The sequence below is a fragment of the Panulirus ornatus genome, chromosome 66 (genome assembly GCF_036320965.1).
Source record: "Panulirus ornatus isolate Po-2019 chromosome 66, ASM3632096v1, whole genome shotgun sequence".
Lineage (NCBI taxonomy): Eukaryota > Metazoa > Arthropoda > Malacostraca > Decapoda > Palinuridae > Panulirus > Panulirus ornatus.
Genome location: NC_092289.1, coordinates 13,419,193 through 13,444,456, shown reverse-complemented (window position 1 = coordinate 13,444,456; position 25,264 = coordinate 13,419,193). Strand labels below are relative to the sequence as shown.

Here is a 25,264-nt window from a genome sequence, read left to right as displayed (position 1 = left end):
AGTACTGATTATACATATATGTATATGTCATTTTTTCTCCTCTGTCTGGTTGCAGGGCGGGTTTGCGCGTGTGCACGAGGTGACGGACCTGACCACCAACCAGACGTACGCCGGGAAGATCATCCCCAAATGTCGCATCACCAAACCTCACCACAAGGAGAAGGTAAGTCATCCCTCTGTCCCTCTCTCCCTCCCTGCCTTGTCTCTGTCCCTCCCTCCCTGCCTGCCTTTGTCCCTCCCTCCCTCCCTGCCTACCTCTGTCCTTCCTTCCCTGCCTGCCTCTGGCCATCCCTCTATGCCTGCCTCTGTCCTTCCTTCCCTGCCTGCCTATGGCCATCCCTCTATGCCTGCCTCTGTCCCTCCCCTCTTGCCTCTGTCCCTCCCTCGCTGCCTACCTCTGTCCTTCCCTTCTTGCCTGCCTCTGGCCCTCCCTCCATGCGTGCCTCTGGCCCTCCCTCCATGCCGTGCCTCTGTCCCTCCCTGCCCGTCCCGTCCCTCCCGCCTGCCTTCCTCCCTACCTGCGTCCCTCCCTGCTTACTGCTCAACCTGGTCAGCCTTGCCTGGGTAGGGAGAGCACCTACAGGTAGGGGTCGAGGACATGGAGATGAGAGGACGAGGTCTGGGATCTGAGGGTCGTCTGAGGCCTTGGATGAGGAGGACTGGGGCTCTCGAGAGGGTTTGAGACCACTGAGGCAAGTCTGCGACCTCTAAGGGAAATCTGGGACCTCTGAGGGAGGTCTGTGACCACTGAGGGAGGTCTGAGACCACTGAGGGAGGTGTGGGATCATTAAGGGAGGTCTGGGACCACCGAGGGAGGTCTGAGACCACTGAGGGAGGTGTGGGATCATTAAGGGAGATCTTGGACCACTGAAGGAGGTGTGGGATCATTAAGGGAGGTCTGGGACCAGTGAGAGAGGTTTAGGACCACCGAGGGAGGTCTGGGACCTTTAAAGGAGGTCTGGGATCATTAAGCGAGGTGTGGAACCATTGAGGGAGATGTGGAACCCTAGGGAAGGGGGGGGGTGGGACGTTGTGGGGAGGGGCTTGAGACTAGGGGGAGTGATGAGGTAGCCTCATTGTCATGAGGGACTGTGTGTGTGTGAGTGAAGTTTGAGTACCTATCTACTGACGAGTACCTACGATGAGGTAGGGCTAGTTAGTACTTGACCTACCTTGCGAGTACCTAGGACGACGTAGGGCTAGGAAGTACTTACCTACCTACGAGTGCATAACTACGACGAGGTTTTGGCCTGGAGACAGTAACTAGGGCGCGACGCTCACCGCACTTACGTACGTACGTACATGTTGCTTGGGTAGAAATACCACACTTGTGCTCTCCGCTTCCCAAGACTGAGTTCATTTGAGAGAGAGAGAGAAGAGAGAGAGAGAGAGAGAGAGAGAGAGAGAGAGAGAGAGAGAGAGAGAGAGAGAGAGAGAGAGAGTATACAGAGGGTTGGTACAAGGAGGAATGAGGATGTGAGGAGCTTGGATGTGTGTGTGTGTGTGTGTGTGTGTGACGGGGAGAGTGTGTTACATTCGTGTGTTGCTCTGTCTCTTAACCTTGTCTGTGTGTACTGTGTCTTTACCCCTGCTCACACACACACACACACACACACACACACACACACACATCAGCCTAAGCCAGGTACCCATTTATCGACCAGACTCGAAAGGAGGATGAACACCTTGGTTGGGTGTAGGCCGACTGTCACGCCCAGGATTCGAACTCTTAAGAGTTATAATCCGTGCTGTCCCGAGCTGATTGCGGGTCAGTAAAGCTAACCACTATACCACGGAGGCCCGTGTGAGAGGGGCGTCCCGTGGAGCGCCTCCGTCAGGAGTGTGGAGGGTATGCGTGAGTGTGGTAACGTGTGGTTATTGTCAAGACCTACTGGGGCGGCGGCGTTCGCCCCTGCTGGGGGTCCGCAGTGCAGTGCTGGCTGCTGGCTGCTTGCTAACGCCACCGCCGCCACCACCACCACAGCTAGGCCGCGCCACCACACCGCCACCACCACCCCTACTATAACCACACCACCCCCACCACAGTCACGTCACCACCTCTGGCCTCACGAGTGAGGTTGTATCCATTGGTCCGCACTACCGATGGTTCACACCACCACTGGTCCACACTACCACTGGTCCGCACCACCAGTGGTTCACACCACCGGTGGTCCGCACCACTACTCGTCCACATCACTACTTGTCCACACCACCTCTGGTCCACACACCACTGGTCCACACCACCAGTGGTCCGCACCACTACTGGTACACTCCACTACTGGTCCACACCACCTCTGGTCCACACACCACTAGTCCACACCACCAGTGGTCCGCACCACTACTCGTCCACATCACTACTGGTACACTCCACTACTGGTCCACACCACCTCTGGTCCACCCCACCACTGGTCCACACCTCATTATTTACTGAACAGATAAAGTCGTCAACACTTACACTGTTGTAATTTTGTGCTCAGCTGCATAAACGCAGCTGGCTAAGCTCACTTTGCTAAACTCGGCAAGCTACGGTAAGCTCAGCTGGCTAAACTCGACTGGCTAAACTAAGCTCAGCTGGCTAAACTCGACTGGCTAAACTAAGCTCAGCTAGCTAAACTCGACTGGCTAAACTAAGCTCAGCTAGCTAAACTCGACTGGCTAAACTAAGCTCAGCTGGCTAAACTCGACTGGCGAAGCTCAGCTGGCTTCACACCAGCTCAGTTGGCTAAACTCACCTGGCTAAGCTTAGCTGGTTAAGCTGTCGTCGTGGCCCGTCATTGCGGTGTCGTTCGCCAGCTTACGAATTTTTTGGTGTAAATTCGTCGCTGGATCAATGTCAGGCTTTGCGTGTTTGCATGTGCGTGCGTGTGTGCACGTGCGTGCGTGTATGAACTTGCGTGCGTGTGTTTATGTGCGTGTGTGGATGGTAGTGATTACTGTTTGATTGTATATATATATATATATATATATATATATATATATATATATATATATATATATATATATATATATATATATCATACAACATACAAACCTCCAACAGCCAGGATCGAACCGGGACCCCGTGTTTTTTTTTTTTACTCGTACACACACACACACACACACACACCAGCCTAAGCTAGGTACCCATACATATCCACCGGCCGCGAGGGGAGGATGAGAAGCAAGGAATTGGTTGGGGGCCGACTGCCGCTGCTAGGATTGGAACCACTGCGGGTCCGATCCCTAGCGGGCCCGCGCTTGACTCATGGTCAGTAACGCTATCCTTTCACGCCAGAGAGACCTGTGTGTGAGTGTGTGTGTGTGTGTGTGTGTGGTAGTTTCATTGAGAGTTTTCATAAGACAATTAGATTTTTTTAATGAATCGGTCCTGCCCAGTCAGTCAGTCAGCCAGCCAGTCAGTCGGTCAGCCAGCCAGTCAGCCAGCCAGTCAGTCGGTCAGCCAGCCAGTCAGGCAGCCAGCCAGTCAGTCAGCCAGCCAGCTACCCAGTCTGGCAGCCAGCCAGTCAGGCAGCCAGTCAGTCAGTCAGCCAGCCAGCTACCCAGTCTGGCAGCCAGTCAGTCAGTCAGCCAGCCAGCCAGCTACCCAGTCTGGCAGCCAGCCAGCCAGTCAGCCAGCCAGTCAGTCAGTCAGCCAGCTAGTCAGTCAGTCAGCCAGCCAGCTAGTCAGTCAGCCAGCCAGCTACCCAGTCTGGCAGCCAGCCAGTCAGGCAGCCAGTCAGTCAGTCAGCCAGCCAGCTACCCAGTCTGGCAGCCAGTCAGGCAGCCAGTCAGTCAGTCAGCCAGCCAGTCAGTCGGTCAGCCAGCCAGTCAGGCAGCCAGCCAGTCAGTCAGTCAGCCAGCTACCCAGTCTGGCAGCCAGCCAGTCAGGCAGCCAGTCAGTCAGTCAGCCAGCCAGCTACCCAGTCTGGCAGCCAGTCAGTCAGCCAGCCAGCCAGTCAGTCAGTCAGCCAGCCAGCTACCCAGTCAGCCAGCCAGTCAGCCAGCCAGTCAGTCAGTCAGCCAGCCAGCCAGCTAGTCAGTCAGCCAGTCAGTCAGCCAGGCAGTTGGCTATAAGGACACTGGCCAGCAGGAGCTGAGTGTTGTGGTTCTTCAGGGGTGAGTGATGGTTCTGACAGCGGTATCCTGCGTTACCTTCGAGGTGAAATACTGCTGGAGTGGATGGTGGTGGGTGGTGGCTGAGGTTCACTGGGTGGTGGTGGGTGGTGGCGGTGGCTGAGGCGTCAATGGGTGTTGGTAGGTGGGTGGTGGTGGTGTTGGCTGGGGCCTCAGTGGGTGGTGGTGATGGTGGTGGGTGAGTCCTCAGTGGGTGATGGTGGCTGAGGCCTCAGTGGGTGTTGGTAGGTGGGTGGTGGTGGTGGCGGCCCAAGACGCTCCACTCCTGGGGCCTCAGTGGGTGGTGGTGGCTGAGGCCTCAGTGGGTGTTGGTAGGTGGGTGGTGGTGGTGGTGGCTGGGGCCTCAGTGGGTGGTGGTGGTGGCGGCCCAAGACGCTCCACTCCTGTCATCACCCAGGGAGTCTTGACTCCTGCCGGATCGTAGATTACCAGCAGGCGACGCGTGGGTTCCTCCCAGTCCTAGGTCACCTACGTGGGGTGGGGGAGCTCGAGAGAGAGAGAGAGAGAGAGAGAGAGAGAGAGAGAGACCTGAAACGAGATCTTGCCACCAGTGAAGGCATGTGACGCGGTAGTGCTCACCGCAAGAGAGTCCTTAATAGATGAAAGAGTGAGTGGGGTGAGTGACGTGTTGTCAGGTGTATACATGTCTGTGTGTATGTGATGTAGGATTTGCACTTGTTTGGATAGAGAGAGAGAGAGACAGAGAGAGAGAGAGAGAGAGAGAGAGAGAGAGAGAGAGAGAGAGAGAGAGAGAGAGAGAGAGAGAGAAACGAATGATATGGGAAGAGAAGAGCCTGAAAGAATATACATATAAATCATTCATTTTTGATAGGAAATATGTATAGAGTGTGTGAGGTGAGGGCGTTACCCCCTGGTGAAGAGGGGGACGTGTTGGTGTTACCCCCTCTAGGGGCACACTTACCAGCTGTGCATCACCCTCATTCTACCCCACTTGACTGAATTGCGGAATAAAGATTCTTAGGAGGGTCGAAACCCCTTAGTACAACGACTTGAATCCCATACATACGACGACTTGACCTCTTGAGTACGATGAATGAACCCCATAGATACGACGACTTAGGTCCTTGAGTATTACGACGACCCTACGAGTACGATAACTTAACCCTCGATTACTTTAGTCTTCGTGCCCATGACATAAAGCCGTTGTACTTTAGGGGATTAAGTCGTCATACTGAAGGTGGTCGAGTCGTTATAGTTAAGGGGGGGTTAAAGTCGTCGTCCTTAACGGGGGTCGGGGATGGAGGTGGGGGGGTTGAAGTAGTCGTGCTGGGGGATGGAGGAGAAGGAGGAGGAGGCGCTAAAGCACGGTCATAAATTTAAGTGCGTCCGTGACCTACTTCAGAAGGCTGGGGAGGTCTTCACCCCCTCGCTGGTGCCCGGCGTCTCCCCCCTCCTGGGATTCGGTAAGGGGCCAGGTCGTTGGTGCTGGCCTCCTCCGCTCATCTGGAATGAAGTGAGCTTATGACTAATGCTCGGAGTGTGGCGCTGGGAAGGGGGGGATATGAAGGCTGCGTGTCGCCTGAGTGGAATATGCGAGACTCGGAAGGTGGTGATGAAGGAAGAGGTGGTGGTGGTGGTGTTGGGGGAAGGACCTGCGATGATGAGGTGTGGTGGAGGTGTGAGTGTCACTTGGAGGTGTTGGAGGAGGACCTGCGATGAGATGTGATGGTGGTGGAGGTGAGGTTCTCGCTGCCCTCCGTCTGTTGTTGATGGGCGACTCCCCTGGTGGCCTCTGATGTCTGCCTCCTTCGCCGTTTGTGGGGTACGTTCAGCGTCAGATCAGGACTCTCTTTAATTTGAGAACAAGGATGAGAAGATAGCGTTATAATCCACCATCAAGAAGCAGATCCAACCCTCAAGTACGTGGAGAAATGGGCCTCTGAAACCAGACGCAACGAGAAGTACTCGTATGTCCAGGATGGAGCTGGAAAGCTAGGTAGAGGTGGTCACACGAGGAGCCAGAGTGCCCTTTCCACACGCTTCCACACACACACATACCATCACACACTGGACGCCAGTAGGGGGGAAAAAAAAGGTGCCTCCGGTAGGGACATTAAGCAGGATGTCTGGCCGAGTGTCTAGACGCTCAGAAACTTAGGCACTTGAAGAAAAAATTTTGGCAAGTATATCTGCCCGACCGAGCATATTTATTACCATGAAGCTTACTTTAATGCTTTAGGAAATTTGCAATGGATACAAGCTTTATCACTGAGGTGACGTGGCTGAGCAGCTTGTTGGTGTTACAAACAAGTCATGCAAATGATCACAGGACCCCAAAGACTACCCATGTTTTCTGGGGGGTGGGCGGGAGAGGATTGTTCATCAATAAACTGGTTTACAAGACGTAATGAACCTGTCATCATAAAACTCATTTAGGAACCAATTATCTCGAAATCAAGCTTGACACATGAGTCATCTCAGTGGACGAACCCGTTTTAAATGCGGTACAAAACTGCTTTATGATCATGTCTGTAAATTCGAAAGGATCTTCAAAGGAACTCAAACAAACTAATCATAATTTTGACTTGATAAATAATTCCATATTAGACAAACCTTCTATCCTGTACTGGAGGTGGTGCCTGCTAGTTAAGAAGGGTATACAGACGCCGTAAAAGAGAGAGAGATCAGAGGAATCGGTGTGAACTCACGTTCGGTGAAGTGAATATCTTACGCCGGGTCAGTAAGCAGAATTGGCTATTTTTTCTTCCCCAAACACCATCCCTCCTTTTATCCCTCACAGTTGCACATAGACTTACCTTCTGTTCCCTCGGTTTTCGAAGAAGAGGAAAGAATAGGAGTGGACGGCATGCCCAGTGTGTTATTTTTCAGTGCCTGATCTATGAAGTTCCCTGTCGGTATCGAAAAGTCCTAAAAAATCCACCACTAAAGGCTTCTCCGGACTCTGCTGCCGTTCCAGACCATAGACAACTCCTATGATCCCATTCCAGATCATAGACTCTTTTCGTGCTTTTCCAGACTTTCGACTTTTGGTGCCTTTCTAGACCATGGACTTTTCTTCTGCCATTCCAGGCGATATACACGTCCTCTTCCTTTCCAGACTTTTGAGTCTTCTGATGTCATTCCATGCCATACTCTCGTTTGCTACCATTCCTGACCTTAGATCCGTCTACTGCCATTCCAGACCGTGGACCCTTCTGCCTTTCCAGACCATGGACCCTTCTACTGCTATTCCAGACTATGAAACTTTCCACGGCCATTCCAGACCATGGACCCTTTTACTACCATTCCAGACCATGGACCCTTTTACTACCATTCCAGACCATGGACCCTTCTTCTACCATTCCAGACCATGGACCCTTTTACTACCATTCCAGACCATGGACCCTTTTACTACCATTCCAGACCATGTACCCTTCTTCTACCATTCCAGACCATGTACCCTTCAACTGTCATTCCAGACCATAGACTCTTTTGGTACCATTCTAGACCGTAGACTCTTCTGGCTTCATTCCAGACAAAAACTCCTCTGGCTTCATTCCAGAGCGCAGATTCTTCTGGCGTCATTCCAGAGAGGGTTACCCAGAGTGTTGTTCTGGTATAAGCCAGCGCAACAGGATGTGCCCACTGCATTTTGAGCGAGCAGATCAGGACGTATGATAGTATAAACTAGCACCACGGAATGCTCAATGTGTTATAAACTAGCACCATAGAACGTTCACTATGTTGTTCATTAGCACATGGGGACATTTGCTGTGTTGTAAACGAGTACCACAGGGCGTTTGCTGTGTCGTAAACTAGCACCACAGGACGTCTGCTGTGTTGTAGATTAGCATTAGAAGACGTTTGCTGTGTTGTAAACTAGCACCACAGGACGTCTGCTGTGTTGTATATTAGCATTAGAGGACGTTTGCTGTGTTGTAAACTAGCACCACAGGACGTCTGCTGTGTTGTAAAGTAGCATTAGAGGACGTTTGCTGTGTCGAGAACTTCAGAGTACGATGGGTGGATTACTTGAGCCTTAGCATTATTGACGGCTTACCAGAACGTGACCATTAATCCGGGCCGGAGCGTGACCAATAATCCGGGATATATCCCCCCGACCCTATTATCCAAAGCTTGGCTCAACCCCACCACACCCACCTTTGCCTAGGCTCGAGTTCACAAAGCAGGCATCGAGGGCAGTGGCTTATGTGTGTGTGTGTGTGTGTGTGTGTGTGATCCTTCGCCCGCACGCCGCAGGGATTAGCATGGCGTGACTCCTCCGTCCAAGACGCCGAAGGTCTCCGGGCCGTGGTTACGCTATCCAGATTATGCGTCCATCGCAATGTTACGTTTGTGTGTGGACTCCTCAGTGAGTAAGGCTCGGCGTTACGACCCCTCGATTACGAGTGTACGACCGACCTTCGAGTGCGATAACGTGATTGGGGTCAGAGGGTAAGGGGTGTCCTATCCAAGAGTCGTTCTCACAGGTCGTACTGTCGTGATCAAGGCGTGTGGTATACCGTCGTGCTTAAGCGTCGCACCGTCGTCCTCAAGGCGGTGGTACCGTCGTGCATCAAGAGTCGGATGACCCTTGAGGACGACGAGCACGACGGTCCCACTCCTTGATTACGAGTGAGCGTCATGCTCAAGGGGGTTTGCGTGGTGGTTGTCATGACCTGGTGCACCTCCCTGTCGTCAAAAGAACTCTCGTCGGGCATCCATTTTCTTTTTAGTTTCTGGGGAAATACGTTGGACAATATTGGAGGAGAATGGGCGTATTTTCTGTGGATTGAATTTTGGGGATTGTTAATTATGTCTCAAAAGGTGACTTTTAAAACACGTCTAATTATCGGGCAATGACGAGGCAACGAGCTGTTTGTTAGGCACTGATGCCTCATCGCCCCATCCACAAAGGGAAACCGCCAAACTTTGCACTTCCTCAGAGTGAACACTGACCTGCAGACAGACCTCCCTCGGCACCAACAGTGTGTACCACGCACGGGAGGAGGAGACGTCACCAGACTGTTCATACGTCATGGGCAAGGGAGGAGGAGACGTCACCAGACTGTTCATACGTCATGGGCAAGGGAGGAGGAGACGTCACCAGACTGTTCATACGTCATGGGCAAGTCTGGGGAACTGGCACACACCCTAAGAGATCCTGGAACACCACCTAGGTCGAAAGGACAGCGTTCCCCATCAGCTTTGCATGGAATACATCTTGAGAGTGAAGGACAGACGCCCAATCCACCATGCATGGAACTCCTCCTGGAGTGAAGGACGGCACCACGGCTTAGTACGGTATCTGGCCCTCTCCTCTCGGGTGTCAGTTCGTCCCTTCCACCACCAGATCTGCGTCGGAGTCTTAAGTCTTGCGGGCACGCCTCCATTGGTGTATCTCGGGTGTTTTGCCACCTCGCGTTGACGTGTCGGCGGGCCGTCTTTTCCGCTGGCTGAGGAAGGACACAGGTTTTCCTTCTCCCCTTTGTAACTGCAGGAATAACTGATGTCGGGGATAGGAGGAGGAGGAGTAGAGGAATGGGATGGTGTGGGGGGAGTGGCGGTGTTGCGGTTGTGTGGGGGTTGTGTTGGTGATGGTGCGGGGTAACAGACCATGTCGCCGTCGGCGGCGGAGGTGGCTGGAGGCTCAAATACAAGTTGACCTCCTCACACTCACTCACCAAAGTTCCCTGGTGTCTTGTCCACACAGATCACGCGAGAGAGAGAGAGAGAGAGAGAGAGAGAGAGAGAGAGAGAGAGAGAGAGAGAGCCATTATCTTGTGTGATCGACGTCGATCTTGCGTTAAGGATTAACGCGGCATTAGGAGTCAATATTAAGCGTTGTCGCTTTGATAGTCTCCTTGATGGTTAGTGTTACGGGGTATCGGTTGTTAGGAAAGGAGATGTGGCCATTGCAATGTGTGGGGAGGGATGGGATGGGTCAGCGTGTTTGCGGTGGCAGCTGCCTTGATTATCTGCTCCCAGCGCGAAAATGAAACCAGAAGTTAAGCTTTGTGGTTTAAGCTGCTTATTCCGGCCGTATGTGACGAACCCTTGCGTGTCATGGGCAGATTAGCTTTCACAGAGACGGGGACGTGCCCTCCGAGTGGGACGGGTCAGGGGCTGTCGGCGACCTTCGAGGAACCCACACTGTGGGCTTCACCTCCCTACTGTCTGAGAAAAGCCACCAGGAAGAGATGGACATAATTAGTTGATTTCGTGACACCAGGCGAATGTGAGGGAGTCGGTTCGAGGTGGCAGTCCATCCTCAGCTTTGGCTTCAACCCTGGCGATTCTGTCGGTCTTTGACGTGTTTGGATTTGTGAGAGGTCGCTGGCTAGCAGAGGGCCCTTGTCTCCTAAGATGGGCCCGTCCTCAGGTCGTATTTATACGGTGTCTGTGGCGCCTCGTACGCCCACACACAGGCACAGGGGAGGCCGCCGCAGCAGTGGTCGCCTCTCATCTTTAAAAGCTTTTTTGAAAGATGACTCGTGTCGTGTGACAGGTTCTGCAGGTAGTAGTTACACTCGGGGACCTGCCTGAGTTAGGTATAGCCCCACTCGCCCACCTGACTTCATCTTCGTCAGTACCTGATCTTTTGTTTTACCTTCTTGCCCGGAGGATATTAGGCGACATGTTTGGTGGGAGTGTATGTGGTCGCGAAGGATATTGGGCGACATGCCTAGTTGAGAGCGTATGTCATCTTCAGATTACCCTCAACACCTGAAGAAGGTGTGAAAGACTTTGCAGTCAGCGGATGTTGTAGCCTGACGTTGGCGGTCTTGAATGACCCTGGCAGTTGATTAGGCTCAGAGCTCAAGCATCCAGCCACCCTGGGCATGAGACCCTTTTCGTAAAAAGCTCTTTCTCGACTATCATGTCAGCTCTCTCTTTCAAGATGTGGCTAATGTATGGATCAAACTTTTTTTTTCCATTGAATAGCAGTTAAATAAAGCATTTACTAGTGTTTTTTTTTTTCTTTCGAAAAGGAGCTCCCGCTTTCTCACCAACACACAGGCGCTGGGTACATTGTAACGATTGCATCTTTAAGAGCATGGCTGTGTCGTCGTCATACATTGTGGCGGGTAGGTATGGAGCTACCAGAGTTGAGAGTCTTTAGATTGGCTACGTAAGGAGGAGCGAGGATGATTTTACTTCCTGTTTTCTATTCGTATTTCTGTTCTTCTCTGCTGTGTGGTGGATGAGAAGGAAGACCAGACGAGGGAGGCATTCTTGGGTACTGGAGGAATGCAAGATCTTCAAGAGGTTAGGTGTAGAGGGTCCAGGTTTCTTAGAGCCGACGAGGAACGTAGAGACTATAGCTAGATGGTACTAAGATGATGGCAAGGAGGTGTTCCTGTCGGCTTAGTTCGTAGTCCGGAGGGCCATCGCTGAACTGGATCAGTATTGGGCACCGCAGGAGGGTGCTGGGGGAGGAGTGGTCAAAGTGAGACTGTAAGGGATGGTGGGACGTGGCTGGAAGAGAGGTTTATGTGCATAACCACAGTCTGAGTTTGGTGACGTGGTTGGCAATGGTCCAGTTCGAGAGGATGTTAATGATGGTGTTCTGGAGGGCGATAAAAAGTCAGGAGAACTGTCGTTAAGTTCATCCCAGTGTAAGTGTGTGTCTCCACTTGTGGGTCTCTTCGTTTTCTATTTCTTTTTCTTTTTTTTTTTCTACTAAACGGGCAGCTTACTAAGCTTAATTATGGTGTTACCAGTCACGGTGTCCTCATTGAGCTGACTCCATTCATTCGCTTCTCCTGTGTTGTATAGTGTTTCTTTACACATCTTTCGTAATCATTTTTTTGCTGTTGTTGCTCACTTTCATGGTATGGCCTGTGGCTGCTCTCTGTCTTTGCATCTTCCGAGGAACTGTTCACTTTTGACGACATCCGACTGATTTGTGGGAATCACCCCTAACTCTTCCATCGTCTATGTTGAATATATTTATGGCCTTGAACTTACTGTAAATCGGCTCTCCATTTGCAGTTTTAATTTCTTTGTGCATCTCTTTTCTTTTAAGTTTGATGACACCAAAGTGCGAATTGCATAATTGTTTTTGCCTGATGTATATAGTTAGAACAGTTCCCTGAATTTTTCCTGAAACATTTACCTCAGTGCCATTCTAATATTAACCAATATACGGGTTGCCATTCTCATAATTCTTCTAGAGTGGGGGCTCCAGCGACAGCATAGGTACAATGTCGACACTAAGGTCCCTATTAGACATAGATTCCTATGGTTCATTTCCTTTTCAGATGATATCCGTATCGAGGTGTCTTTTCTTAATGTACTCCATCTGCATTACTTTCCATTTCCTGGGTTTGCAGTTTATCAGTCATGTATCGATCGTTGAGCGTTAGGTCCCTGTGTATGTCGGTGCTGTCCTCATCACCCTCTTACATCCCTCGTGATCTTAGCATCATCCGCAGACATATTCAGGTACGAATCTCGTTCCGGAGAACCATATACATAGATAAAGAAGAGCAATGGTTCCAGGACCGAGTCTCCTGGCTGGCTACTGGTGACTCCAGTCCATTGTGAGAAGGTTCTGATATGTCTCTCTTGTTCCCTTGCATTTAGGCAGTGTTTTATCTATTGAAGGAGTCTCTTCCTCTCTCAGCTCGAAATTCCCAGTTTTTATACCATCCTCGTTCGTGGTGTAGAACGAAATGCTTTTTGACTATCCAGATACACACAGTCCACCCATTATCTAAAATGGAGTTCACTCTCTTGTAGAAGTCTGTCTTTGGGGATTATGAAGGAATAGAGTCCACTCTGTCGTAGAAGTCTGTCTTTGGGATTATGAAGGAATGGAGTCTGCTCTCTCGTGAAAGTCTTTTGGGATTATGAAGGAATGGAGTACACTCTGTCGTAGAAGTCTTCGGGGATTATGAAGGAATGGAGTACACTCTGTCGTAGAAGTCTTCGGGGATTATGAAGGAATGGAGTACACTCTCTCGTAGAAGTCTTCGGGGATTATGAAGGAATGGAATACACTCTCTAGTAGAAGTCTTTGTCTTTGGGATTATGAAGGAATGGAGTACACTCTCTCGTAGAAGTCTTTGTCTTTGGGATTATGAAGGAATGGAGTACACTCTCTCGTAGAAGCCTTCGGGGATTATGAAGGAATGGAGTACACTCTCTCGTAGAAGTCTTCGGGGATTATGAAGGAATGGAGTACACTCTCTCGTAGAAGTCTTCGGGGATTATGAAGGAATGGAATACACTCTCTCGTAGAAGGCTTAGGAGATTATGATGCATGACCTCCCTTCCCTGAATGCAGTATTGCCTCTTCCTTGGGGGGGTTTCTCCCTTGCAAGTGGTCATCCATCTGTCCACCGATTATCCTTTCCAGTGTTTTGCAACAACACATCCGCGAGGGAGAGACTGATCTTTTTGTTTCTTAAAGACACAAAATTTTTGTCGACATCTTCCTCTCTTGACCTTCCTCCAGCGATATCTTGAAGGATATTTCAGCGTCTGTGGATAAACTTCACCAGGACCATGAACCTTGCATGGGCCGTGGACCTTTGCTAATTTGTTTTGTCCCTTTTTATATAGAAATTTCAGTGCTTTCGAGGACCTCCCTCCCGACCCGTTTCACTGGTGTCTACCACTTTGAACTTGTCAGCTTCTCGTATATCTATACATCATCATCTACAGCTCTTAGCTCTGAACCCCTTATCCATTTTAGCTGCTGTGTGTGTGTGTGTGTGTGTGTGTGTGTGTGTGTGTTATTCTAAATCTTCAGAACTTAGCGTAAACTTGTAGTGAAAGGGCACGTTCGTGAGCAAACGACATCCTTTTGCATGTATCTGTCTCTGGCTTTGGTTTAGAAAATGAGCGAGTTAGTAAGCGATTCTCTGTATTTAGCGTTTTTCCGTAGCATCCGCAGCTATTTGTTGTATATAGCCCAAAGCAAATTAACGTTAATGCCCGGGCGAATTACATTCAAAGGCGTATTAAAAACATTTCATCTGAAGTTGAATCCAACCTGACGTGACACGAGTCCGTCCGATCATTTTGGTGAGTTCGCACAGATGAGAATTGTCCCACTAAAACTGTAAACAAACGTCCAAATCCCTGTTTCTGGCTTCGGCTACAGTTCATGATACTTTCCTCCTATCTTTTACAATTACTTTTTTGTAGCATTATATTGTTGCTCACTTTTTTGTAAACTCAGATGAAAATTACATCATTGATGTTTTATTAAGGGAACAGTTATTACCGTAAAGTGGTATTTAGAGTTGACCGAAGCCACGGCCGAACGTTGGCCGATGGTTGTGAGAGCCGTTGTTTATACCGCAATTGCTTGCGTCGTGTTAGAATTACCGGTTTTCAATTTGCCAGAAATATCAGAATGGTGTAATGAACCCGACTTAAGTTTATCTGAGTAAAGCGGAAGCTTTGTTTTGTACATGACGGTACACGGGGAGGAAGAAAAATATGAGCAATGTGGTAAGCATGTGTGTGTGTGTGTGTGTGTGTGTAATTGGAGTGGGTGTTGCAACCTTTGTGATGTTGTTTTTGCTTAATACTGTAACGCTCTCCAAGTGAGGGGTTCATCTCCTGAAAAAAAGCACATTATTGTTTTTTTTTTTACATGAGTATAATTCGAAGGATAATGTAAATAGAGATAATTCTATATATATCAGTATTGTTGCTTTTGTGTTATCAATCCTTGTTATTCCTTCTTGAGCATGATGGAGTGGCCCTTGCATGGCCTGTCCTTTGATCTGCCCTTGGAGCCAGGCCAGGGGTCCTCATATGACGTAACATAAGGGCTGTGCCATTATTATAACCCATGGGTGCTCATATCTCGGGAGTTCAAGGGCTATGCCATCATAATCTAAGGGTGTTCAAATCTCGCAGTTCAAGGGTTTTGCCGTCATAATCTAAGGGTTTGATCCTTTTTTTAAATCTAGTCGGCTGAAGGCTTGAGCACAGCGTCACGTCCCTTTGGGTGTGATGACTTGACCTTTGACCTGACCCGAGGCATTTTTGGTGTGAGATTTTTCGCGAACCTGAGGAAGGTTGTGAGGTGTACCCGATCTCATGGATGGTTATGTGATATTGGCGATCTTTGGGAAGGTTTTATAATATTCGCGACCTTAAGGAAAGTTATGTGATGTTGGCGAACTTGGAGAAGTTTGTTTGGTATTCGCGAATTTAGGGAAGGCTATGTGATATTCGCAGACTTAAGGAAGGTCGTGCGATATTCGCAGACTTAAGGAAGGTCGTGCGATATTCGCAGACTTAAGGAAGGTCGTGCGATATTCGCAGACTTAAGGAAGGTCGTGCGATATTCGCAGACTTAAGGGAGGTCGTGCGATATTCGCTGACTTAAGGAAGGTCGTGCGATATTCGCTGACTTAAGGGAGGTCGTGCGATATTCGCTGACTTAAGGAAGGTCGTGCGATATTCGCTGACTTAAGGGAGGTCGTGCGATATTCGCAGACTTAAGGAAGGTCGTGCGATATTCGCAATTAGTCTGGGTGAGGACCGAGTCAGTATAAAGACTACAGGTATTTCCCACACCTTGCCCAGGCTTAACCAAGCCGTCAACGTCTTTATCGCCGAAAGAGAATAAAATTAAGCTCTTCAAGAAAAAAAAACTGTGCGTTGGTCCCACGGGAGAGAGATAAGAGACTGGAGATATTACAGAAAAACCAATAAGCCAGCCGGGCTGAAATTGGCTGTGGTAGCCTGTCGTTGGGTAATTACTCCGGTCACAAGGGCCTGGAGGGAGGCAGCAGTGGGTTGGGGGGAGGGCCGCAGATGCCTCGATGTAGTTAATTTTGAGGTAAAGATGCATGATGCAGACGGGGGTCCTCCTCCACGCCTTGCTCTCCCATCCACAGCCCTCGAGGGGACGGTCACGGCAACACAGAGGGTGATTGTAAGCGATGTGAACTGTTCTTGCAATTCATTATGATTTTTTCGTAATATATTCCAGACGTTATAATGAAAACGCTGGGAGTCATTACTGGCGTAATAAAGATGACTTATGTCGTTTAAAACATTGTTTTTTTCGCATTTAAGTGTGTCAGTTTTACTGGTCTCTTTTTTTTTTTTATGCAGTTTCGCTCAGTTCGTTTTCTGGTTCCTGGCCAGTCGTGTGTTGAATCACAGTGTGGTGTTTCAGGGCCCATTCGGGCCTGCCAGTCACCTTCTTATGATTGTATTGTCCCCACTGTATACTCTCACTTCTGGCTACCCCTCGGTATGTGCCCTTCACCCATACTCTCCCTGAAATGCTGTGTATGTGTGTGTGTGTGTGTGTGTGTGTGTATCTAGACGATCAACATTTTAAAATGTACATCTACTCGTATGGGTGCGTGTGTAGGGAAGGGGAGGGCGCTGTATGGCCTCGATAGGGCGATAATATTATCGTTAATGATTGATAGGATGGAATGTCTATTGTAATGCCATGGGACGCGCCTGGGTGACGGTAAGGACGAACATCCACCGTAACGTGGTTTTTTTTGTGTGTTTCATAAGGTACCTCCTTCAGGAGGGGTTAGGAGACGGCGGTGTTGGGTCGTAGGAGGAGGAGGAGGAGGTGCTCCGGTAAGGCGCGAAGGAAGACGGTGCGAGTCGAAGTGGTAACGTCCTGGGTGACTCACTCGATGATTATTATTTACACTGATTCCTCCTCTCGATAATCTGGCCCAGGCCACTCCATTATATCAGGCGGGTGTATGGGCCAACCCCACCAACCCCCAATTTATCTCGAGTACAGGACCTCCTGTGACGGGCAATTACGTTGGGGAGAGAAGTGGAGGGAGGGTATTCTATGAGTCGGTGTGGTGGACGATTCCCCCCACACCTCGAGCACTTGAGTGTGTGTGTGTGTGTGTGTGTGTGTGTGTGTGTGGACAATAGGACATCGAGGTCCCGCGCCTCTACCCTGTTTGAAGAATGGCTCCTTCTCGGGTCACATGACTGCTTTCTTTCTTGCTTTACACCTCTGATTCATCTGTCTGGTGTAAGACTACAATTATTAACACAAGCTGGAAGAGTTTGTCTACTTAGGGGAATAGTTATTTCACTCGGATATGAATGTCGTATTTCCAACCCTGCAGCTTTGGAAAGCCACACACACTGTTCTTGAAAACAATCAGAAGCGAAGCACACTGAAAGTCGGTCCAGACATACGACTCGCAAAAGATGGACGTAAGATATATCCTGTTGACGTAAAAAGCCACAATGCAAGAATGAGGTGTTCTCTCGGTGAAATTTTCCCCTCATTAAATTCAAGTCTGCAGTTCAATAGATGTTTTTTCAACAACGCGTGAAAAAGATCCTGAGTTCCAGAAGTGCCCGGGCTGAGTCTCCTCAACCCCTCCTTTTTTTTTCGCTTCCGTAAATGCATCTCTGTTCGCCCGCCCAACGTTTTCACTGGGGTAGGTTATGTCAGAGTAATAGCCTAGCCTTGCTTAGCCAAACTAAGCCTAGCCAAGCTTCAGATGATTCGAAAAAATGGAGTATCAGTGGCGCTCCACACCTCTGGGGGGTGGATTGTGAAGTGGATGTACCCAGAGAAACGAGAGGAGTTAAGGTTGGCTAATCTGTTCCGTGTCGGGCCGCCCATGCTCAGTCCTGTGAGCGGTAGCGCAAAGGGATTACGGAGGTCACACACACACACACACACACACACACACACACACACACACACACACACACAGACATATGCATATCAGTCTCCCTTATACATATACATGTGCATTCCCCCCTGCCACAGACATACTGATCCCCTTTCCACACTCTCCATACACACCTAAGCCCTCCTATCTCCAGTACAAACATAAACATACCCCACACACACACACACACACACACACACACACACACACACACACACACACACACCTTTTCCCCTCGCTCATACACAGTCACTTGTTACACCCAGCCTTTCCATCACCACCCCATCATCATCCATCTATTCCCTGCCCTGCTATCACCACCCCATCATCATCCATCTGTTCCCTGCCCTGCTATCACCACCCCATCATCATCCATCTATTCCCTGCCCTGCTATCACCACCCCATCATCATCCATCTATTCCCTGCCCTGCTATCACCACCCCATCATCATCCATCTGTTCCCTGCCCTGCTATCACCACCCCATCATCATCCATCTGTTCCCTGCCCTGCTATCACCACCCCATCATCATCCATCTATTCCCTGCCCTTCTATCACCACCCCATCATCATCATCTATTTACCCCCAGCCCTTCCATTCCACTCCCATCTTCTTTCAGATACCCCACAGCCCTTCCATTACCACCCCATCTTCTACTCTCTCTCCCACATCCTTCCCATCACCAACCCATCTTCTACCATCTCTCCCACATCCCTCCCATCACAACACCCCATCTTCTACTCCCACATCCCTCCCATCACACCACCCTATCTTCTACTCCCACATCCCTCCCATCACCACCCCAGTCACCACGTCCTCCCTGACGGGGAGGTATTATTGCCTCCTGGGTAATGGGGGGGGGGGTGGTTAGTGACGGCTGTACCGTAAGCCAGCACTTCAGTGGCTGTCAGTTGTCATTCCTTTGCCCCAGGTAGCCGTCTTATCCTTTCTCCCTCACCCGCATATCATCTTTCCATCTCCTACACAAACACACAGACGCACACGACTCGTACTTCGTAACTTCGTTTCCCCACCCACAAACTAATACTCCTCCCCCTCCTCCCCCACCATTACCCTCCCCTCCCGCTCTCACCCCTTACAACAACACCCACCCCCTTTACGATCCCCTCCCCACCCGCCCACACCACTCAGGATTCTCCCCCAACCCCCTCGGACGTAATGACTCCCCACCATAAACATTTGTACCACTTCGTTCCCTCCATCACACAGTCCCCCACCGCTACAACGCCCCCAGATAAACAACGCCGCTCCTGAACGCTCAGTGTCACCGCTTACCCCAGATAAACACCACCACAGTCATACACCACCGTCCCCAGATAAACACCATCTCCTTTAACCAGTCACCACTTCCCCAGATAAACACCATCACCTCTAAACAGTCACCACTTCCCCCAGATAAAGCCCACTGCCCCTAAACAGTCACCACTTCCCCCAGATAAAGACCACCGCCACTAAACAGTCACCACTTCCCCCAGATAAAGACCACCGCCACTAAACAGTCACCACTTCCCCCAGATAAAGACCACCGCCCCTAAACAGCCAACCACTGCCTCCCACATAAACCACCACCACCGCAGGTCAGTCACTATTACCCCCAGATAAACACCACCCACATCAACTTCCATTATCCCCAGATAAACACCACTACCCCCTTCAGTCAGGCACCACTGTCCCCCGTGTGCCCGCTACAACCCCCAGAGACAACAGGATACAGACACACCCCTTAAGGGCCAGGGTGTTGAAGTGGACAAATTGGTGTTGCTTATGGTACCAGATAACAACATGGCTGAGCCGAGGTCTTAAAGAGGGGGAAGGGCGGGGGTTTACTACCGGCTTAAAGAGGGAGGGAGGGAGGGATGTACTACAATCTTAAAGAGAGAGAGAGAGAGAGAGAGAGAGAGAGAGAGAGAGAGAGAGAGAGAGAGAGAGAGAGAGAGAGAGAGGTTTACTCGACTGCCTCTAAAGAGGGGGAGAGGATAGGGGGGGAAATCCGACCGCCTTTAAGGGGGAGAGAGGGGCTGGGGGGTCTAGTATCACCACAAGGTGGGGGAGGGAGGGAATGAAGGGATGTGGGTAGAGGGGGAGGGAGGGAATGAAGGGATGTGGGTAGTGGGGGAGGGAGGGAATGAAGGGATGTGGGTCGTGGGGGAGGGAGGTCCCCGGATTTAATCTGATGTTTTAATGAATTTATAATAGATTACTATGAAAAAAAAATTTGAATGGGTCTTCCCTCTCTTTGAAGAGAAAGAGAAAGAGGGAAAAAAAACACGAAAACGATAAAAGGAAACTGAATTATGTATGAGAATACAAAGAGAGAGTTGGAGAGGGAGAGAGAGAAAAAAGAAAACGAAACAATTACAGTCGGAACGAAATGGCAAGTTGAAAGAAAACGGTAATGGAGGAAATGTTTCCACTGGATTGGGGAAAAAAAGAAATCGTTATGAATGTGTCAGAAAGCTTCTTAGGAAAAAAAAAGAAATGGGTATAAGACGGCGACTGTTATGGTGTTGATAAGTAGTTCCCCCCCCCCCCCCCCAGAAGTACCCCTCCCTCGACTTGAGCTCGGGAAGAAAAGAATTTCATTTAAATTTCAGCAGAAGACAGCCATTTCTCATTGTCTTCAGTGTAGATAATGGTATGCAGCCTCGGGTGGGTTTTTTTTTTTTTTTGTCCTTTACGTCGGTTCTCACATTGGCTCTAGTGTTAGGAGAGGACACGTCCTGTCCGGGGGAGGAGGAATACAGTTTTGTCATTTTGGGCTCCTCCGTTTTTCCCCCCCCAGTGCGCGTTAGGGATCCCGATAAGTAAATTGCTTCTGTTACCCGTCTGAGTAGGTCGGTGTTGCCCTCGCGTGCTCCCAGTTTAATGTTCCTAACACACACACACACACACCTCCCTCTCCCCCCGCGCACCGCCCCTCCGTTGCCCAGCGCTGAGGGGCCGTGAGACATAGTTGCTCATAGGGACGATTGAATGAGACGCTCTACATCGTCGTTCATCCCCTGAGCCTCAGTGGGTCGTGGGTTCATAAATGGGCGGTCAAGGTACGGTGCGCGCCCGCCTCCGCTACTTGACGTCGGCAGAGGCGTCGCCAACTGGACGCTAACGTATGTGGGCCACGCCGCCGCAATGTATGACGTAACCTTTTAGAATACGTTCGTTATCTGGTATTTGATGTACCCTTAACCTCCTTCCTTCCTTCCCTGGGCCCACGGGACGGGACGCCCTCCTGTGTCGATGTGTTTGTACCCCAGTGTACCCCCCTCTACCTGGGTTATCAGTGAAATGCTTTGTCTCTTATGTAACCCAGACAATGAGGGTGTGATAATTAAAGATTAAAAATAGACAAATGGGGTTTGGCCATTAGGATACAGGGCTTTCATCACCCACACCCATGTGGGGCTGCATACGGTGATGTGGTGTGTGAGCATTATCTTATTGTTCGTGCGTCATCACATAAAGTGCTTATCTCATAGTTTATCATCACATAACTTGGTCATCATCTCATAGTTTATCATCACATAATTTGGTCATCATCTTATAGTTATCATCACATAACTTGGTCATCATCTCATAGTTTATCATCACATAACTTGGTCATCATCTTATAGTTATCATCACATAACTTGGTCATCATCTCATAGTTTATCATCACATAACTTGGTCATCATCTTATAGTTATCATCACATAACTTGGTCATCATCTCATAGTTTATCATCACATAACTTGGTCATCATCTTATAGTTATCATCACATAACTTGGTCATCATCTCATAGTTTATCATCACGTATCTTGGTCATCTCATAGTTTGTCACATAGGGTGCTCATCATCCCATAGTTTATCACATAACGTGCTTTATCATTCCACAATTCATCATCACATGACTTGTTCGTCATAACATAGTTTATCACATAACATGCTCATCATCCCATAGTTTATCAGATAACGAGCTCATCATCCCACTAACTTTATGGTCTTGATAATGACGATAATTGATGGAAATAAGACACAGAATTAGGGCCACTATAGACTGACTATATTGGGAAGTACGGAATGTTCAGTTCATCTCTAGGCTTCACTGAAGATTATGACAGTTTGTCGACATTGCCGAGCCTACGAGAACTGCTGGGGACTTCGGGGGTGGGGGCTGGTTGGTTCGCCACTGACGAGGTGGACGGGCGACGCGGCAGACTGAATTTAAGCAGCTCCGAAGGTCTTGGGAATTAGGTTAGACCACGCTGAGGCGGGTGAGGAGGGAGGGAGGGTCAGGGTTGAGTGTGTCTTTTGAGAGATCTCTTCTGCCAATCGTATGAACACGTACGTAAAGCTTAAGTCCGAGGGTGGGTTATGTTGGGGGCGGGGGCGCCTCTCTACAGAGGCTCAAGGTGGTTGATCATCTGTTCATGTAAGACTTAAAGTTTACGTCCAATCCAGGTGGTAATCAGCGACTGGAGAGAGAGAGAGAGAGAGAGAGAGAGAGAGAGAGAGAGAGAGAGAGAGAGAGAGAGAGAGAGAGAGAGAGAGAGAGACACGAGACGAGTCAGTGTAGCTGTTATAAGACTGGGTAACGAGATATTGTTGCTCTTTTGAGGTGAGTTTGTGTTTTGAGGGTTATTCGCGTTGCAATCAAGTTGGGAGGTGAACTGCTGTTTTTAGGAGGGATGTTTTTCTCTTTTTTTTTGGAGGTTGCTGGGGTTTTATTGGGTGGTTCTTGGGTTTTGTGGGGTTGAAAGTGTTGCCTGGAGTCATTTGTCGAATGTTTTTTGATCTGCGGGTTCCCTTGCGTCACATAGTGTCCTCGTCATCGCATAGCTAGCACCCCCTCACATAGCTCGCTCGTCATCGCATAGCTCGCACCCCTTCACATAATCCGCTCGTCATCGCATAGCTGCCTCCCCTTGACATAGTGCCCTCATCATCGCATAGCTAGCACTCCTTCGCATAGCTCGCTCGTCATCGCATAGCTGCCTCCCCTTGACATAGTGCCCTCATCATCGCATAGCTAGCACGCCTTCGCATAGCTCGCTCGTTATCGCATAGTTTGCCTCACGTGTACATCATCCCATACTTCACTGACCTTCACATAGCGTGCTCGTCATCCTTTAGGTTTCCCGTCATCACATAGCCTGAACGTCGTTCCCACACTGCATCATCACATGATTTGCTCATTTATCTTCGCCTCGTGTTCTCGTTGTCCCATTAATGTAGTAATCATCATCATCATACGTTGTGCTCATCATGATGATCACTGGATTGTCTTTCCCATCGGTGTGGCATATACCATCTCCTGGCTGGTCATGCCTGCGTAGCATGGCATACATTTGGCCCACTGCCTCCCCGCCTCCTCCATCACACAACCAGCCCTCCCATCACATAGCCTGCTCTTCATCATCATCATCCATGTCCTCACCAGCATAACCAGGAGGACCCTCCTAGTCATGTTTGGCCTGTTCCGATATATATATATATATATATATATATATATATATATATATATATATATATATATATATATATATATAATCCCTGGGATAGGGGAGAAAGAATACTTCCCACGTATTCCCTGCGTGTCGTAGAAGGCGACTAAAAGGGGAGGGAGCGTGGGGCTGGAAATCCTCCCCTCTCGTTTTTTTTTTTTAATTTTCCAAAAGAAGGAACAGAGAATTGGGCCAGATGAGGGTATTCCCTCAAAGGCCCAGTCCTCTGTTCTTAACGCTACCTCGCTAATGCGGGAAATGGCGAATAGTTTGAAAAAAAGAAAAGAAATATGTATATATATATATACAGTGTGTGTGTGTGTGTGTGTGTGTGTGTGTGTGTGTGTGTGTGTGTGTCGGAGGTAAGAGGTGGAGCAAGATGGCGTCACGTCTTGGGCAGCGAAGATAAAGCTTTTACGGCAAACGCTTTATGATGTCGTCGGTCACGTGGGCTCCCGCTGCTCTGACCTTGGTCCTGCTGGCCTGCCCCTGCTGGCCTCCGCTAGACTACCACCGGCTGAGGTGCTCTTGCTGACCTACCACTGCTGAGGTGCTCCTGCTGACCTACCACTGTTGAGCTGCTCCTGCTGACCTACCACTGCTGAGGTGCTCCTGCTGACCTACCACTGCTGAGGTGCTCCTGCTGACCTACCGCTGTTGAGATGCTCCTGCTGACCTACCACTGCTGAGGTGCTGTTGCTGACCTACCGCTGTTGAGCTGCTCCTGCTGACCTACCACTGCTGAGGTGCTCTTGCTGACCTACCACTGCTGAGGTGCTCCTGCTGACCTACCACTGTTGAGCTGCTCCTGCTGACCTACCACTGCTGAGGTGCTCCTGCTGACCTACCACTGTTGAGCTGCTCCTGCTGACCTACCAATGCTGAGGTGCTCCTGCTGACCTACCTCTGCTGAGATGCTCCTGCTGACCTACCACTGCTGAGGTGCTCCTGCTGACCTACCGCTGTTGAGATGCTCCTGCTGACCTACCACTGCTGAGGTGCTGTTGCTGACCTACCGCTGTTGAGCTGCTCCTGCTGACCTACCACTGCTGAGGTGCTCCTGCTGACCTACCACTGCTGAGGTGCTGTTGCTGACCTACCACTGTTGAGCTGCTCCTGCTGACCTACCACTGCTGAGGTGCTGTTGCTGACCTACCACTGTTGAGCTGCTCCTGCTGACCTACCACTGCTGAGGTGCTCCTGCTGACCTACCACTGCTGAGGTGCTCCTGCTAACCTACCGCTGTTGAGATGCTCCTGCTGACCTACCACTGCTGAGGTGCTGTTGCTGACCTACCGCTGTTGAGCTGCTCCTGCTGACCTACCACTGCTGAGGTGCTCCTGCTGACCTACCACTGCTGAGGTGCTGTTGCTGACCTACCACTGTTGAGCTGCTCCTGCTGACCTACCACTGTTGAGCTGCTCCTGCTGACCTACCACTGTTGAGATGCTCCTGCTGACCTACCACTGCTGAGGTGCTCCTGCTGACCTACCACTGCTGAGATGCTCCTGCTGACCTACCACTGCTGAGGTCCTGACCTACCATTGCTGAGGTGCTCCTGCTGACCTACCACTGCTGAGGTGCTGACCTACCACTGCTGAGCTGCTCCTACCCACCTCCCTCTATCTGACTTGGTGCAACAGATGACCCGTCTCCTGACCTGACATGCTGAACCTCCCTCCCTCTGAGCATACGGAGGGCGACGTGCCATCTCACTAAACTACCTCTCCAAGTCCTTCCTCCCTCCCTCCCGGAGCTGCTATAAACTTCGCCCTCACGGAGGCTGTGAAAGTGTCGGAGTGACCGCGCCGATGTTAATGTTGTTTGTGTGTGTGTGTGTGTGTGTGTGTGGGGTGTGGTGGGGCAGGGGGCAAATAGTCTTGTATAGTGAAGGTGATGATGATGGATGTCCGCTGCGGTAGTGGCCTAATGTTTCCTGCTTGGCCCCACCTTGATGGCTGGTCCCACCTGGGAATAAAAAGAGGATCGTATTGCATTTTTTTTTTTTTTTTTTACCCCAGGACGGGTGAAGCA

At 50.0% G+C, this 25,264-nt stretch overlaps 1 protein-coding gene across 1 annotated transcript in view; it reads left to right on the top strand.

Annotated features, from left to right (window-relative positions):
* LOC139746888 (serine/threonine-protein kinase PLK1-like) overlaps positions 1-25,264 on the top strand; it is a 498,519-nt gene that overhangs the window by 310,193 nt on the left and 163,062 nt on the right. The window contains exon 2 of the mRNA XM_071658544.1: positions 56-163. Coding sequence (XP_071514645.1) covers positions 56-163 — 108 coding nt within the window. The remainder of the gene's footprint in view (positions 1-55; positions 164-25,264) is intronic.